This window comes from Parasteatoda tepidariorum, chromosome X1 (assembly GCF_043381705.1).
Source record: "Parasteatoda tepidariorum isolate YZ-2023 chromosome X1, CAS_Ptep_4.0, whole genome shotgun sequence".
NCBI classification, from domain to species: domain Eukaryota; kingdom Metazoa; phylum Arthropoda; class Arachnida; order Araneae; family Theridiidae; genus Parasteatoda; species Parasteatoda tepidariorum.
The window spans coordinates 81,206,019-81,222,239 of record NC_092214.1 but is presented as its reverse complement, the minus strand read 5'-3'; the positions used below and the strand labels follow the sequence as shown (position 1 = coordinate 81,222,239).

General features: G+C 28.7%; 1 protein-coding gene across 1 annotated transcript in view; it reads left to right on the top strand.

The window, feature by feature from the left end:
- The first annotated feature begins 6,525 nt into the window (after positions 1-6,525).
- Positions 6,526-16,221, top strand: part of LOC107454254 (retinoid X receptor ultraspiracle) — a 150,790-nt gene continuing 141,094 nt past the window's right edge. Inside the window, exon 1 of the mRNA XM_016071379.3 lies at positions 6,526-6,664. Within this exon, the coding sequence (XP_015926865.1) occupies positions 6,631-6,664 (34 nt within the window). The 5' untranslated portion in view covers positions 6,526-6,630. The remainder of the gene's footprint in view (positions 6,665-16,221) is intronic.

The window sequence follows — 16,221 nt, the reverse complement described above, 5'->3', positions numbered from 1 at the left end:
CCGTGCGTGGAAAAGTTCAAAGAGTTCCACGAGTTAACACTTTTAATAACCAATGATGAGTTTTGACAAATCTGACTATAATCCAACCTATAATTCCCAATTTATTTAATCTTGCCTTAATGAAATTATTTCAAGTAAAAAAGCATTTTTTCAAGGAAAATACTGTTGAATACTGAAAATACTTCTGCAAAGACTGTTGCGTTCAACCAGAATAACTGAATTCAAGAAAGTACCTAAAATTTTAGATTGGCATTTTTGTGTGACGCAAACTAAATGTTAGCTTATATTTTATTTTGATAGCTTTACTTCATTTCTGACTAACTATTAGTTTTTACCCCCCGAAACATAGAAATTGGCAATATACAATTTTGTTAAATAAAATAAAGTTTTTGTTAGTTTACTTCCTTCCTAACATCTATATTTCATACATTCAATCAAGAAACATAAAGGCTATGGTAGAAATAGGTATATATTAAGTGTTAATAAAGAATTGTTTCCATTCTAACCATTTTCAACGTTCTTTAAAGTTTTAATTTAGAATTAAACCATAATTCGGCTCATTTTAATCCTTTTCATCATACAAACAAAATTCTAACAAATCCCAGTTCAGAACGAAGGTGAAATACAGGACTGATGATAAGGAACGAAACCCTTTCAGTTTTCTTTTTTCCTTAATCAAATCTGTTTTAGTGTTTATTCCACGTGCTTCCTGTAATAAATTTTTTTCAATTGTAATTTTTCACTTTTTGAAAGCATTTTTGTTCCTTCCTCACTTAAATATTAATTCGAGTAATGCTACCTTTATATGTAGATTTTTTTGTCTTCATTGAGACTAAAAGATTCTAAAAATATATATTAAAGGTGATCTTTACGGAAGAACCGATATTTTTGAAATCTCAATCGAATGAGCCAATACGATAGAACTGATAGTTTAGATGGTTTTAGCATGCATAATGTATAATTTTTGACTTATCAAATTCAAATATCAATTAAATTAAAATGTCAAAATAAATATGCCTATTTACTTATGTACTTAAGAGTTAATGAGTGTATTTACATTTAAGTAAATAAGTATATTTAATTTGATATTTTTGTCTAGATTGACGAACTATTGTTTATATCTTTTTTAACGCTGAGAATCGAATGAAACATATAGTACAAATTAAAAATTCGCTAAATTATTCACTAATTTATAAAAAATGTTCTCTGCAAATGTGTTAGAGTTAAAAAAATTTCGTATATTTTTACGTTAAAAATGGTGGAAAACCAAAAGTGCTGTTCTGAAACACCAATAATGTTCCTTTATAATACTACCTAATGAGCCGCGGTGGCTTAGGGGGATAGAGCGCTCGCCTTCCAATGAGATGAACCGGGTTCAAATCCCAACAATGACTGGTCGATACCAATCCGCATCCAGCTTTCACCGAACACAGTGCTTACGTGAAATATCCTCAGTGGTAGACGGATCATGGGTTAGAGTCCCTTTGCCGTCAGGCTTACCGTGGGAGGTTCTCGCGGTCTTCCTCTCCATGTAACGCACACGCGGGTTAGTTTCATCAAAAAGTCCTCCACGAAGGAAAAAAATCTCCCACTACTTGATCCCTTGTCTTCTGGATTGGGTTCAATTGGGTCAGCTGTTCAACGACGGTTATAAAATAAAATACTACCTAATGTAAAGTAGCTGCGAGCATATTTTGACATATTTATAATTACAGTAAGATAAGATACACACTAATGCCAGTTAAGTTATTTTTATGAGACAATATAATGTAAAAATCCTTACCCTTTATTTGCGGTTTACCATGTACAGGTTGTACTAGCACATGTTGTACCAGCAGTAAGCAAAAAGCTAATTTAGAATGCATGCGTACACTAATTCTTAAAACATAATTAATTTGAAAATCATACATACGCGTAGTACAGAGAGAACATTAAAACGAATTCGATCTAGGCTTAACAGAGCAGAAGCGGATAGAAATTATACAATATAAAATTATTTAATACAGTTTACAGAGACTTATTACTCAACTTAAAATATTCACTCATTTTGTATGAACTTACTTTTGTTTCGTGGATGTATTGCTACGTGATCACGCCAGCTCGTGATCGATTGCAATTATTCTAAAAAGTGCGCCAACGTTGTTGTTTTCGGAAGCGAAAATATTTAACGAATGGTGTGATTGCGTGTGACTTGGCGTCCATTGTAGGTGTTTTAGATTCACCCTTCAAATTGTATATGAATGCTCAAATTGTATATGAGTGCTTGAAAAAGAGTTTTGCTTGCACAATTTTTTTCGGTTGTTCAACATCAAATCCAGATAGTACACTGCAGTTTAGTCTTATTATAACTTTCCAGATTATTTTTGATACATCGGTGCCAATTCATTATACATTATTGTTAATAACAATTCATTATACATTATTGTTAATAAAAATAATGTACAGACAGAGCTTCGTGGAGTAACCAACAATAATTTCCCAAAACTTCAGAATTTTTGAAACTCTAAAACGAGATGAAGGGAGGCTAAAATGAATACTTATTACTCAAAATTTCTCTGTACATTTTCGTATTCATGACAACACACTACATTAGGGAATCCCAACGTTCTTGCATTTTTTGTTCGTTCTACTATTTAATTTTAATAACTCAAATCTTCTAATTAATCAGTGCAGTTTTAAGTGATTAAACAAAAACGTACTTCTGCTGAATAAACATACATTGTTTTCAACGGATTTCTGACCCCCAAAATATAAGTGGTAGCCGCAATTTCGAAAGTTTGGTTCTAAGTTAGAAACCCTTTATGTTAATTATACTTTTTGCATATTTCGCAATATATTGACAATTTTTTAAGCAAATCGAAACATTTTTGTGCACAATTCGTTTATTCAAACATAATTCTGTGCAAAAATAATTTTTAATAATTATTTATTATTTTGTATTATTTTATTTTATAACAAACGAAAAATTTTGAATTGTAAGGTACATAATTTTTTACATCATTTTAAAGATTTTACATGGTTTGTAAAAAATTTCAAAATTTTATTTCTCAGGAACTGTTCTAAAGATTATATTCATTAAAATAGTGTAAAAATAGCATGCCTTACAATTCAAAATTGTTATTAAATGAAATAAAAAAGAATATTTATTACAAGTTATTTTTTGCTTGAAATTATCTTTGGCTAAACGAATTTTACAATTTTGTGTCAAAATTTTCCAGATTGCGGTATTTTGGGAGACAGAAATTCGAATCCGTTGAAAGAAAAAAGTATAGCCCTGGTTGCTCAGGAGATAGAGCTTTCTATTTTCAATGAGGTGAACCGGGTTCGAATCCCAGCAATGGCTGGTAGTTACGATTTCTGCAACCCGGTTCGCACCGACCACAGTGAGGACGTAAAATATCCTCAGTGGTAGACGGATCGTGGGTTAGAGTGCCCTTGCCGTCAAGCTAATCGTGGGAAATTTTCGTGGTTTCCTCACCATGCAACGCAAATACTGCTTAGTTCCATCAAAAAATCTTCCACGTAGGCAAATATCTCCCCATACTTGATTCAGGAGTTCCCTTGTCTTCAGGATTAGGTTCAAAATTAGAAGGTTACAGAGTCGAACAACAGTAGTTGTAAACCGAAAATTGTGTCTGCCGCTTAACGACGGTTATAAAGAAGGTATTCAGAGAGAGTACGTTTTTGTGTCTATAAGATTCTATGTAAAATCTTAATTAGCACTTGTGATTACTCTCCTGTATCAATTGGTTAAATTAGACGATATATATTATAAATTCGCCGATTGGATAAATTAGACGATATATATTATAAATTCGCCGATTGGATAAATTAGACGATATATTATATAAATATTGTAGTTTATTTACGTCACACTAGAACTGCACATTGGGCTATTGGCGACGGTCTGGGAAACATCCCCGAGGATGATCCGAAGACATGCCATCACAATTTTGATCCTCTTCAGTTGGGATGACACCCCCGCTTCGGTAGCCCAACGACCTGCACGCGAAGTCGAGCACTTTACGGTAGAACAGTTTAACGAGGACCAATACTGTACACCCTCGGTCCCTACGCAGACTGATCCAAGTGATTACCCACCAGCACACCACTGACCGCAGCCAGTAATGCTTGACTTCGATGATCTGCTGGGAACCGTATCTTAACGATCAGTCCACTGCGGGACTTACAGTATATATAGAACTTATATTATATAAATATAGAATATTTATTATATCAAGTATTACATTATATTATAATAATTAGATCAAATTATTCGACGCACTGTGTTTTTTTAATAATTACATGTTTTGCAAGAGTTTATATGCAATACTTTTATATTTAAACATACATGTAATGAGTTTTTATTCAGGAGATTTCTTATATAATTTCTATTTATTTTTAACACATAGCATTACAATGTTAACCAATTGATACACGAACTTAAACAAGTTCAAACCGGTTTCAGCAGCGTTAAAACAATAAAGCAGTATAGTATCACCTGATAATTAAGATTTTACATAGAATCTTATAGTCCAGGGTCTGTAGTATAAGAAAATTTATAATTTTGCCCTCACTGAAACATCCATAGACGTTTAAGCTTCCAAGTTCTGTGGAAACTGTAAGTCCACAGAAATAGTTCGAAAAATGACACAATATCCATCTGATCGAAAAAGATAGTAGTTTTAAATATTATAAAATTTAGTTATTCTGAAAATATTATTATTATTATATATATATATATATATATATTCTATTACGTTCTGCTNTTTTTTGACTTTGCAGTTCTAAGATTTATATGAAGCTTTTAAATTTATATTGAATTAATACTTAAAAATAATACAATGAAGAACATGCAGGTCCACATATGGCGAAATTTATGACAAGTCAAGAGAAATCTCACAGTATTATGAAATCGGTATAAGATACATATCTATTTAGAGAGATTATAACGATTCAGTAATTTTTATGCGTATTTTAATTAATTGTTTTATGTAAGGTAACATATATTTAATAACTTCTTGTGTATTTTTCCCATGATTTTGAAATTTTACTCCCAAGAATTAAATATTTTTTTTTAGTAATTAATGAAAGATTCTTTTCAATTATTATTTATTTTACGTGGTATGCATAATTAAAGTAGTTTTGAAACTGATATTTAAAGCAGTATTGCAATGTGCTTAGAAAAACCGTATTTGTTTTCTAAATTATTATTAAATATATTCATCTTTGTATTTAAGTAGGCCATAATATAACAATATGCATGATTGTTCCTACTTTAGTGCAATTTAACATTTGAAATATTTATATTCTTTTACATACTGAGGTTCACGTACCTAAAATTGTTATTCCCCTGGCATTATAATTCATATTTTGTTTATCTTATTATTATTTATAGAAGTAGAATAGAAATTCTCAACTGTAAAATATTTTTTTGCCATTTTTCTTTATATTTGAGTAATGAAAAGGATACTAAACAATTTTATTTATTTATTTTGTCTTTTACCAATATGGAGTTTACGTGTGAGATATTTATAAATAGTTCTTTTATCATAAGGGTTTTGCAAAATTCAATATTTTTTACAAATGTTTTAAAATTCAACTTTTATATTATAATACAAATTATAATTTTAAATAATATGTTGTTGCAGTTCATTTACGTCGCACTAGTGGTGCACAATGAGTTATAGGCGACGGTATAGGAAACATCCCCGAGGATGATCCTCTGCATAGGGGATGACACCCCCGCTTCGGTAGCCCAACGCGAAGTCGAGCACTTTACGGTAGAACAGTTTAACGAGGACCAATACCGCACNATTTAAGAAAAACTTATGGTCACGCACCCGCACACTGACCGCAGCCAGTGATGCTTGACTTCGGTGATCTTCTGGGAACCGTGTCTTAATTACGGGACCTTAAATAATGTGTTTTTAACTTTAACCGTTCATAAAAAGTTAGAAATATATAACTTTACGTAGCTAGGCACCGGTGTTCTTTATATATATATATATATTTCTAATACTCGAATTATAAACAAAAATATATTTTGTTAGAAAGCAGTTTAATAGTCACTGAAATCTGTTAGATTATCGGAATTATGTTTGTAAATTAAAGAAATTTCAATGATGCATATTCTTTTAGGTAACTGCAAATGTGAAAAATTCTTGTTTGGAAGATTTAATCTTTAGAGCAGAAAAAGATGTTTCCTCCATAACCATAAATTATTAAAATATAATACTTTTCACTTATTTTGACCTAAATTAATGGAAAATAATGAGTATGAAAAATATGTTTAATAAAAATTCTGCGTCAAAGGGTTACAAAAAATTAATACTTTGGATTTATAATTTGATTAATAATTTGGTGGAAACTATGTATTATAGTTAGTATTCAAGTTCTCAGGAAAATTCAGAGTCGGATATCTTCACTGCTTCTCTTATTCTAAGTGTATATTTTATAGCAACTTCTAGCAACTATTCTGTATTCAAATATTACAATTTATAAGATATTTAATTTAGCTAAGAGATGGCGCTACGTATTCTCTTCAGATCCCTCAATACTGCTCGAGTATACTAATTTTGTTAGCTGTTTGTGGTTAAGGAAGAACTGACAATAAATTAAGGTTCCTGGATGCGAAAATTTAATATGACATCACTCCAAAGAAGTAAGAATTCTATGATTATCATTTGTTATTGTGTCAAGTTCAGTGACCCAGAGGGAGGGACCTGAACATATGGAGGGGGAAGGTAAACGTGCATAACTGGGTAGATTTGTTTATGTTTTTAGTTTCTGGTGCATTGCGTCATGTGGCTTTTTTTTTCTTTCTTAAAGGTGTCTTTTCAATTTATTTAAACTAAATTCCTAGAATGAGCTGTCTTTCAGTTTGACAGCTTTTATTAAAATTTCACTTGTCATCTTTTTCTTTGTACCCACAATGCTTTCAGTAATTAAATCATTACAAAATCATCTAACATAACCAGACACATTTTTTGTGGGAAAAAACTCTTGAAGCACTCATTTGTTCTAAATTAAATAAAAAAAGTGCAATTTTTTTATCGCTAAGAGATGTACCGGATCCTAAGAATGTACCGGATACCGGTGAAAATAGAATATTTTTCCCGGCAAGTTCTAAAAATTGAATTTATATCTAGACGGCTCTGGTTGAAGTCCGTTTTGTAATATTTATGCATGGCAACATAACAATTTTACCTTTTTATTGAACAAATATTTTACAAGATTTCGTTTTAAGTAAATTTTTTACTCGCATACATAAATGTAAAAGTATATGTTTTGAATTGTAGATTTTTCTACAAATTTTAAATTATATATAAAAAATAAAATAATTAATAAGATAAATACATTAAATAAAATACGTTATACCCGTCTGAGTTTATTTTTTAATTATCTATTAAATATAAGCGTAATTTACGTGAAATGGGAACTTTTAATTTTTCTCTTTAATCAATTTCTTATAAATTGAAGTTCTTAAATTTTTTTCGATTATGGAAATTTTTATTGTTAATTAGGCAGAATTTTGATTCAACATATTTTTCATTTTTTTAAATTATTTTGTTTTAATTTAGTTAAAAAAAAAAAGTAAACAAATATATTTAGCACTTTAAAAATTTTTGGTTATGAAATACAGCATGAAACACCGGTGCCTTTTAAAACGTTAAAGGTAAAATCTTCCAAACAGTAATTTTTCAAATTTGCACTTATTTAGATCTAAGAGAAACAAGTGTTCATCATTGAAATTTCTTTGATTTACAAAATCAATTATTGATACATTTTTTGTTTTCATTATGAATAAAAGCAGATATTTCTGACTACTTTTATCGGATTTTATATTTTTGTACAAATAGAATTCTGATAATCTATCTGATGTTTTTCAGTATTTATAATTTTTAGTATTTATATTAGTCTGTTTTTTAAATAATTAAAAAATACCAAAATAATATTTTTGTTTGTTATTTATTCATTTTTCTTGTTTGTTTTTTTTGCATAATTACAAACGCGCACACACACGCATATATATTAAGGTTCCTGGATGCGAANATTTGAAATAATAATTTAACAAATATGTTAGGCACAAATAAATTCTATTGAGAGGCATTCTCGCCACGAGGCAATCACAGTATTAGACATTCATAAGTAAGCTCAGCCAAAATCATAATTAGTCTAGTTTTTCCCTCATGTTAATTTTTTCTCTGACATTTTGAGACTAAGTCAACTCCGTTCTATGTTTTAGTTTTTCCTAAAAAATCTTCTTTTGATATCTTATAAGACCAAAAATATTTATTAAGTATTTGTTTCTGAGAAATTTCTAGTTTAGTTTTTCTGTTTAAGACATTACTTTCCATCCTCTGTAAAGAATATATATTCTTTACTGTAAAGAATATATATAAAGAATAAGAATACCCACCAAGGTTGACATTCGTAAATTCAGTCGTATGAGGGTAAATTTGTCGGTCACACTTTCAGAGGCACCATATTAGGTGGGTAAACGTCGCTCACACAGTAAGGGCAGATAGTACAGAGAATGAAAGAACATCCATGTCTTGTCCGGGATTCGAACCCAGAACTTTTCTGATGCAAGGCCAGTTCCCAGCCCCCTACGCAGTCGGGTCAGCAGAAAAAGTACTTTAGAACCACTTACTTTAGCTTTTATTTCTTAATTTTTTGCTGTTCTCCAAACAGAAATTGAGAATTGTTTTAATGTTCTCGCTTTCATTAATGTTTGATTTGAGTGTTTCTATCTATCTATCTATCTATATATATATATATATATATATATATCTGTGTGTGGTGTTTTGGAGAGGAACGACAGTTTTTTTCGATGATGGAAATATTCAATAACAAAATGAATTATTTACACATGTGATGAGATTTGAAATTTTTAGAAATATTAAGTGGAAAAGTGTGGGCCGTCAGCCCCGATGATTTGAGCAAGAAAATGGGCCGTCAGCCCCGGTTATTAACACATAAGCCCCGTTTGGGCTATGCAGTTCAAAAGATATGGGCCTGTGCCCTGTTATCACAACCATAAGCCCCGTCTGGGCTATTGCAGTTGATTGTTCAGCAACAAAACGAAGAGTGAGTCTCAGGTTAAAAAGAAAAAAAAAGGAGAGGCGGTGGTGCGGGGAAGTTGTGACGCTGGAATCATGGCGGCAGAAGAAGGGATGAGAAGGGATAAGGGATGAGATGAAGGGATATATATATAACATTGTAAAATAAACAGTTGAGTAAATAAGTAAAGTCTCCTAGTTTAAACAAAGAAAGAATGTATTTAATGGAAAATTACAATTCAAAAATTATTCTCATTTACTTTATTTTGAAACATAATAATTTACATAAATGTCCCTTTCGATATTTTTTAGTAAAAAATAGTCATTATCAATAGAATCAGATTTAAAAAAAAACGTTCCCTAAAGAATGTATTTATTAATTTTATTGAAGAAAAATATTTTATGTTTAAATTATATTTTTTTCAATCAATGTATTTTTTTTAAGTTGTTTAAATTTTTGATTCATTATTTTTTTTAAAAATTACTATTGATTTAAATCAATACATTTTTAATGGAATAGTGAACGGGTTAATATAGTAGTTTCAATGCATATGCCTTTTATTATTTTGTAGTAAAAAAATAGCTCCCTTGAAAAACATTCATTATCAATGAAATCAGACTTTTAAAAAGTCACACTTTTAATAATGTATTTATTAATTATTTTATATGAAAATATTTTAAATTTAAATAAATAATTTTTTACTAAGTATGTTCATATTAAATGTTAGGAAACTTATGTTTGCTTAAGTTAATGTTTTTTTAAGAAAAATCACAGCTGATTTAAATCAGTAATTTCTTTAAAAAAAAAAAAAAAAAAAAAAAAAAAAAAAAAAAAAAAAAAAAAANAATTATGATTACATTTGAAAGGCATTCATTATTTTCTAGTTGTAAATCTAATCCTGATTGCAATGTAATCCCGGCATAACTTGGCATATTATATTTCTCGTCCAGGTAGCCAAGATAGTGCATGATTTTCATAAATTGCATCCCTCGCATGGAGTTAGAAGAGAGAAGTATGGAGTGGGGGTTATAACTGAGTTCACCAATACCCGTAATAACACGCACCATACAGGAAAATAGAATCAAAATTCAAACTCATTATTGAGACTTTTAAACATAATACTCTAGAAATTGGATGCAACTTTAATGAGATAAAATTAAACCATAATTTCATTAAAAAAAAACATACATTGCAATAAAATTTAAGAAGTACTGATTTGCAGGATGATATTTAAACTGATACTATGATAAGTTTGCAGAAAATTAAAATGATATACGGTATTACAGTTCAATGTAATCCAAAATTTCGAACAAAGTATGACATTCATTTACGGATTAGCTATTGAAACATACAGTAAAACAAACAGAAACATACAGTAAACTGATACTGTGATAAGTTTGCAGAAAATTAAAATGATATACGGTACTACAGTTCAATGTAATCCAAAATTTCGAACAAAGTATGATATTCATTTACGGATTAGCTATTGAAACATACAGTAAAACAAACAAAAACATACAGTAAACTGATACTATGATAAGTTTGCAGAAAATTAAAATGATATACGGTATTACAGTTCAATGTAATCCAAAATTTCTAACAAAGTTCATTTACGGATTAGCTATTGAAACACACAGAAACATACAGTAAAACAATTTTTTAATATAAGTATTAAGTGCGAGAAATACAATTACTCATACTTATTTTTTAAATAATCAATTACAAATATACATATTTTTTCAAATTGCTAATTTAAACAAAATTATAATTCGAAGTATAATAATAATTCGAAATATAATAATAATTCGAAATATAATAATAATTCGAAATATAATGATAGTTACAAAATTATAAAGCTCACGATTTGAACTCCAAAATCCTCCACACCCTAGAAAAAAAAAGTAAGCAAATGAGTTTTTAAATTTTGCTTTCATAAGAATTATTTTTTCTTTCCTTTTAAAATGTCCACCAAAATGTTATTATTTTTGTAATTTGAAGGGGATTTATTTCAAATTAAGGGAACTTAATGTCTAACAGAGGTATCGCTCGTACTACCCACTTCTTGTTGACAACACAAAAGAAATCACAAACCCCCACAACATATTACCAACCTACTCTTTAGAGTGACTCTATGTAAGACAAGTAATTTTTTACCACTTTAATTTCAATACAATAGTTTTTAAATAGTTCAGCTCATAACTTTATAAAAAGGTTAACGTTTAAATTTATTATTATCATGACAAAGCATTTTAAAGGCTTTAAACAAACAAAATTTGAACGTAAAATTGAACTATTCAGTGGCTGAACTCAGAATTATTGAAACATTTCAATTAAGTTTTTTACATTCATTAAAATCTAAGAAACATTCAGTTCTAAATTTATTCATTTGTAACTACGATACTCACGAAAAATGTCCACTAATTGAATTTGATAACGAACTGAATATCTTTATAAACACCATATCACATTTATGTACAAAGATAAGAATATTATGAATTCAGGGCTATTACGCCTTTTGCAAAACCTTTTATAAAGAGATTGATAATTAAAGCTTTCACAATTCTTGGTAATTTTGACAATATTTGAAAAGCATCACCACAAGAGAACTGTAGCAAAAGGGAGTCCATTTAAACGTTTGAATCAGTTACACATATAGTGGTTTGGAAAATAATTTTAAATCGAATATACAAAACAAAGAATAATAACATAAATTTAGCTACCACTACAAGAAACAAAAAGCATAGAAAGTTGGCATCCCTGTGAATTATCCATATGTAAGAAAAATAATCTTTTTTTTTTGTGCAAAGATAATATAAATTAATTAAAACCTATCTGAATTTTTGCACTTCGCAATATTAAGTGTCTAATAGCAAGTTTTAAAATAACAATATTTAGTTGTAGAACGTAATAGTCGATATTATGACCCTGCAGCAGAATTTGCAGCGGGTTTTCCGTGTTAAACCTCTCTATCACTTTCTGCAAGATACTTTTAATAATAACAAATGTTACTAATTTAAAGTAGCAGGTGCATGGTGTTTACAAAAAAAGAAAAAAAACTATTTGGATAAAATAAAATTTTTTATAATTTTTTTTAATTGAATATGTAATATCTTTTTTAGATTCTAATATTATGAACGATATTCTCACATTTTGTAGTGGGAAAGACATACTAAATATTTCCTTTTTCACATTTTGTAAATCATCATCACATTAAAAAAAAATGAAAAATCGTGAAATCCGTAACTGCCAAAAAAATCGATAATCATTACGTTAAAAATTAACAATCGAAACACTTTATGAATTTACAATAATACTATCAGCGTGAATTGTGATTATTTAAATGCAGGATTCAAATTTTGTGTGTAGAAAGAATATCAACTGGAAAATGACTGGAATTTCCGTGGAATTATGTAGCACTAGCAATAAAAAGCCGAAAAAACGATGAAATCGCCCCATTAAAAGTAAATGAAATAAGTGATCTGAATTTCGCATGTGATAAAATTATTTATATACATATATAAAAATTAAAAAACAGCACGAGAATATCAATAATAACAGAGCAATGCCAATTGAAGACATCGAGATTTAAAAAAAAAAAAAAAAAAAAAAAAAAAAAAAAAAAAAAAAAAAAAAAAAAAAAAANAAAAAAAAAAAAAAAAAAAAAATGTGTATTACGGTCGCTTTCGTGCTGAGTTTATTTCATTATATTCGCAGTCGTTGATTAGAAATTACCTTTTAACTTCATAATATCTATGATATCGGAATTAAGTGTATATCTACTTTATAAATAATATAAACATTTATAAGAAAAATTTTAAGAGAAAAAGACTAACGAAATTATTTACAAATGTACATGAAGACAGATTCATTTTGGAAAGACTTTTTTCACATGCAGCATGCTACAATATCCAGATTTCTTTATTAGAATTGATGCTATAATCATAAGACCGGATGAAGATATATTAAAATATTACTTAATCTGAATGATATTTCGGTTTCTGAACAGTATGGATTCATTTTATTAATAAATAAAGAATGCATTCCTAACTAATTAACATACGCTTCTTTTATTATGTGATTATTGAATATTAAGAAGGGCAAATCTAGCTATAATTCTCACCCGGATTTGACCTCATTCATCCTTTACTTACTTTTTTCGATTTAAAATTATATTAATCTGGATGATATGACAAAAACAATTTTAAAAATACAAACTATATTCAAAACTTACGTTTACAAAACATATGAAACAATTGTTATTTCTCTAAAAATACATAATATAAAAAGTATTAAAAATACACTTCTAAAATAATATCCAATTTAAAATAAAAAAAATATACATAGTTGCAACTAAATAATAGGCCTTAAAAATTGCGTCCTTATGACGTTAGTCACTTGATTGAGGATCTTTTAGCATATTTATAAAAACTTCATTACAAAACTCTTTTCCTCTTACAAATATTTTCCTCTTTTCTGTAATTCTTTAATCACTTAACTCCTTAAGCTTTGTCATCCTTAAAAAATTGAATTTCCAAAACCTCAAATACACTTCTCAGTATTCTTTCTCGTACCTATATTACAGTCCCTAGCCAAAATATTAGACCCCCTATGAGAAATATCAGCTTATGTTCGTGTATCAATTAGTCAACATTGTAATGCAATGTGTTAAAAATAATCTCCTCAATAAAAACTTATTACATGTATGTATTGCATAGAAACTCGTGCAAAAAATGCAGCTATTAAAAAACTACAGTGCGTCTAATAAATTGGTCTAATTATTATAATATACTAATATAATACCTGATATAAAAATATTGTATATTTATAATATATAATTTATCCATTGGTCAAATTTATATTTTTTAATTTAACGAATTGATACACAAACGTATAAACCGGTTTGAGTCGCGTAAAATCAATAAAGCTGTATGATAATTAGAATATTAGAGTGCGTCTAATAATTTGGCCAGGGACTGGGTTACTTTTTCACAACTAATATTCATTTTTAAGCCTAAATCCATCACTTCTCATTCACTAACCTTAATATTTATGAAATACAAGAATATGGATTAACAAAAATATATAAATTACCTCATATCTTTTCTTTTAATAAACTATTTCCTGTGGTGAGTTATATTCAATTGTTGGGCAAACAGCACAAAAATTTTGAATAAGATGTAATATTTTTAAGCGTTCCTTTTCACCTTGAATAACAATCCTTTTATCAAAATCTATTTTAACATTAAACAAGTAAGTACATGCCATGTAGTGATAGCAAACAATAATTCAAATTCGTATTGATACACAATATTTTTTAATTATGCCATTGAGGCTTCTTTTTGTTCTTCAGTGGTGCCATCTATGTCCAAAAATTCGACTTCTGACACATACATACGTCACCGCCCGTTTATAGGTCAGACCCATTCATCCACAGATCATGATTTTGAACTGAGCTAGAGAACGATCAATCTCCAATTCAGTGCTACCAGAGACATGGAGGACTTTGTGACCCGACAGATTTAACGTGCACCAGTCACCAAGTCATTATTTACTACACGAGGAGTCTTCGGCTTTCAGGTATCGAACTCTTGAACATGGACCCAACGCTCTACCAAGCGGCCCTATATATTAATTTTATTTGTTAAATTATCAATGCGAACATCTACTTCAGTTACATCAAAATTATGAATTGTATCTTGAGTTTAATGTAATGGCACTTTTTTCTTCAATTTTTTTGTAGTTAAAATTTTTTTAAGAATTTTGATGGAACAACTGATATTATTCCTCCTATGTGATCCAACTGATATTTTCCCCCGTAGTTTTAATTTGGATAGCAATAACTAATTATTTCAATTGTTCAAATGTGTCTATTTTGAGCTCCGCTAACCAATCAATAAAGTAAGCAGATATTTCATTGCAAAAATCGTGCCAAGAATCCTGAGATGGTGTTGAAAAGAATTTTAATTGTTCTGGATTAAGTTTATACCTTTTCAATAATAATGTTTTAATATGTGAATAAGCTAAATCTCCTAATTTCCATGTAAGGTGGTTTACAATATAATGAGGTAAAAGATTCAATGAATAAATAACATATTCAGTTGAGGGAATAATTTGGCTTTAGTTAAGAAATTTTTTAAATACAAAAATATCTCATCTTAAGGGGTTCAAATGGTAGGGACAATTTCATTAAGGAAATGTTTACATTAGATGAGCATTTTTACTTATCATTATTTTTAATTTAACCCTTTTGGATATAAGAATAATAATTGTTATAAGAAAAGAAAAACTCTTATAAAAAATTTATTTGAATGCCATTTTTTGGGGTATATTTACCACGAGGAACTACTTTCTATATGATATAAATGCTACAGACTTCAGAAGCAATTATGCATGTTATAACACGTTTTCTTATACTAAAAAATGGATTCAAGAAAGCTGAAGTTATTAACAAACCTAAATAAAAAGCGGTAGAAAACTTTAAAAATTGGTAGTAAGTATACTTACAACTGCATTAGAAAGGGTTAAAGAGTTCTTGATTTTTAGCTTTTAAAATTTGTAGTTCTTGCATTTCTTCTAAAATTCTGTTAATAATTTCTTTGGTTAAACTCTCATTGTAATTCTCATCTGATATTATTTTTTTCCTTATTTCGAAAACTGGTTCAGTATTACTTGTTAATATTCCTTCTGCCAAAACAATTAAATCAGTTTTTACTAATTTACGAAAATATGATACATCTTTGTCGTTATTTTCAAGATTTAAAACTTTTCTCTCTTATAAGTTGTAATTTTGATTTTTCCCATTTTTCTTCTAAAATTCTATGGATTTTTTCATTAGTTATAGATTCGTCATAATTATCTTGCATTAAAATTCTATTTTTTATCTCTGTAACTGCGTTATTTACATCAAAACCTAACTCATTCACTAAATTAACCAGTTCCGATTTAACTAATTTTCCGAGATACGACGTTTTTCACAACAATAGCTTTAAAAATAGGATAATCATTTTCTCTAATAAGGGAAATCGAAATAAAAACAAAATCAATGCAAAAGAAGAAATAATAAATTTCCTAAATCGCAACGCACACACTATAATAAAATATACTTTATATTTACGAAATAATTATCATTTTTTAATTTCTTAGTTCAACAAAATG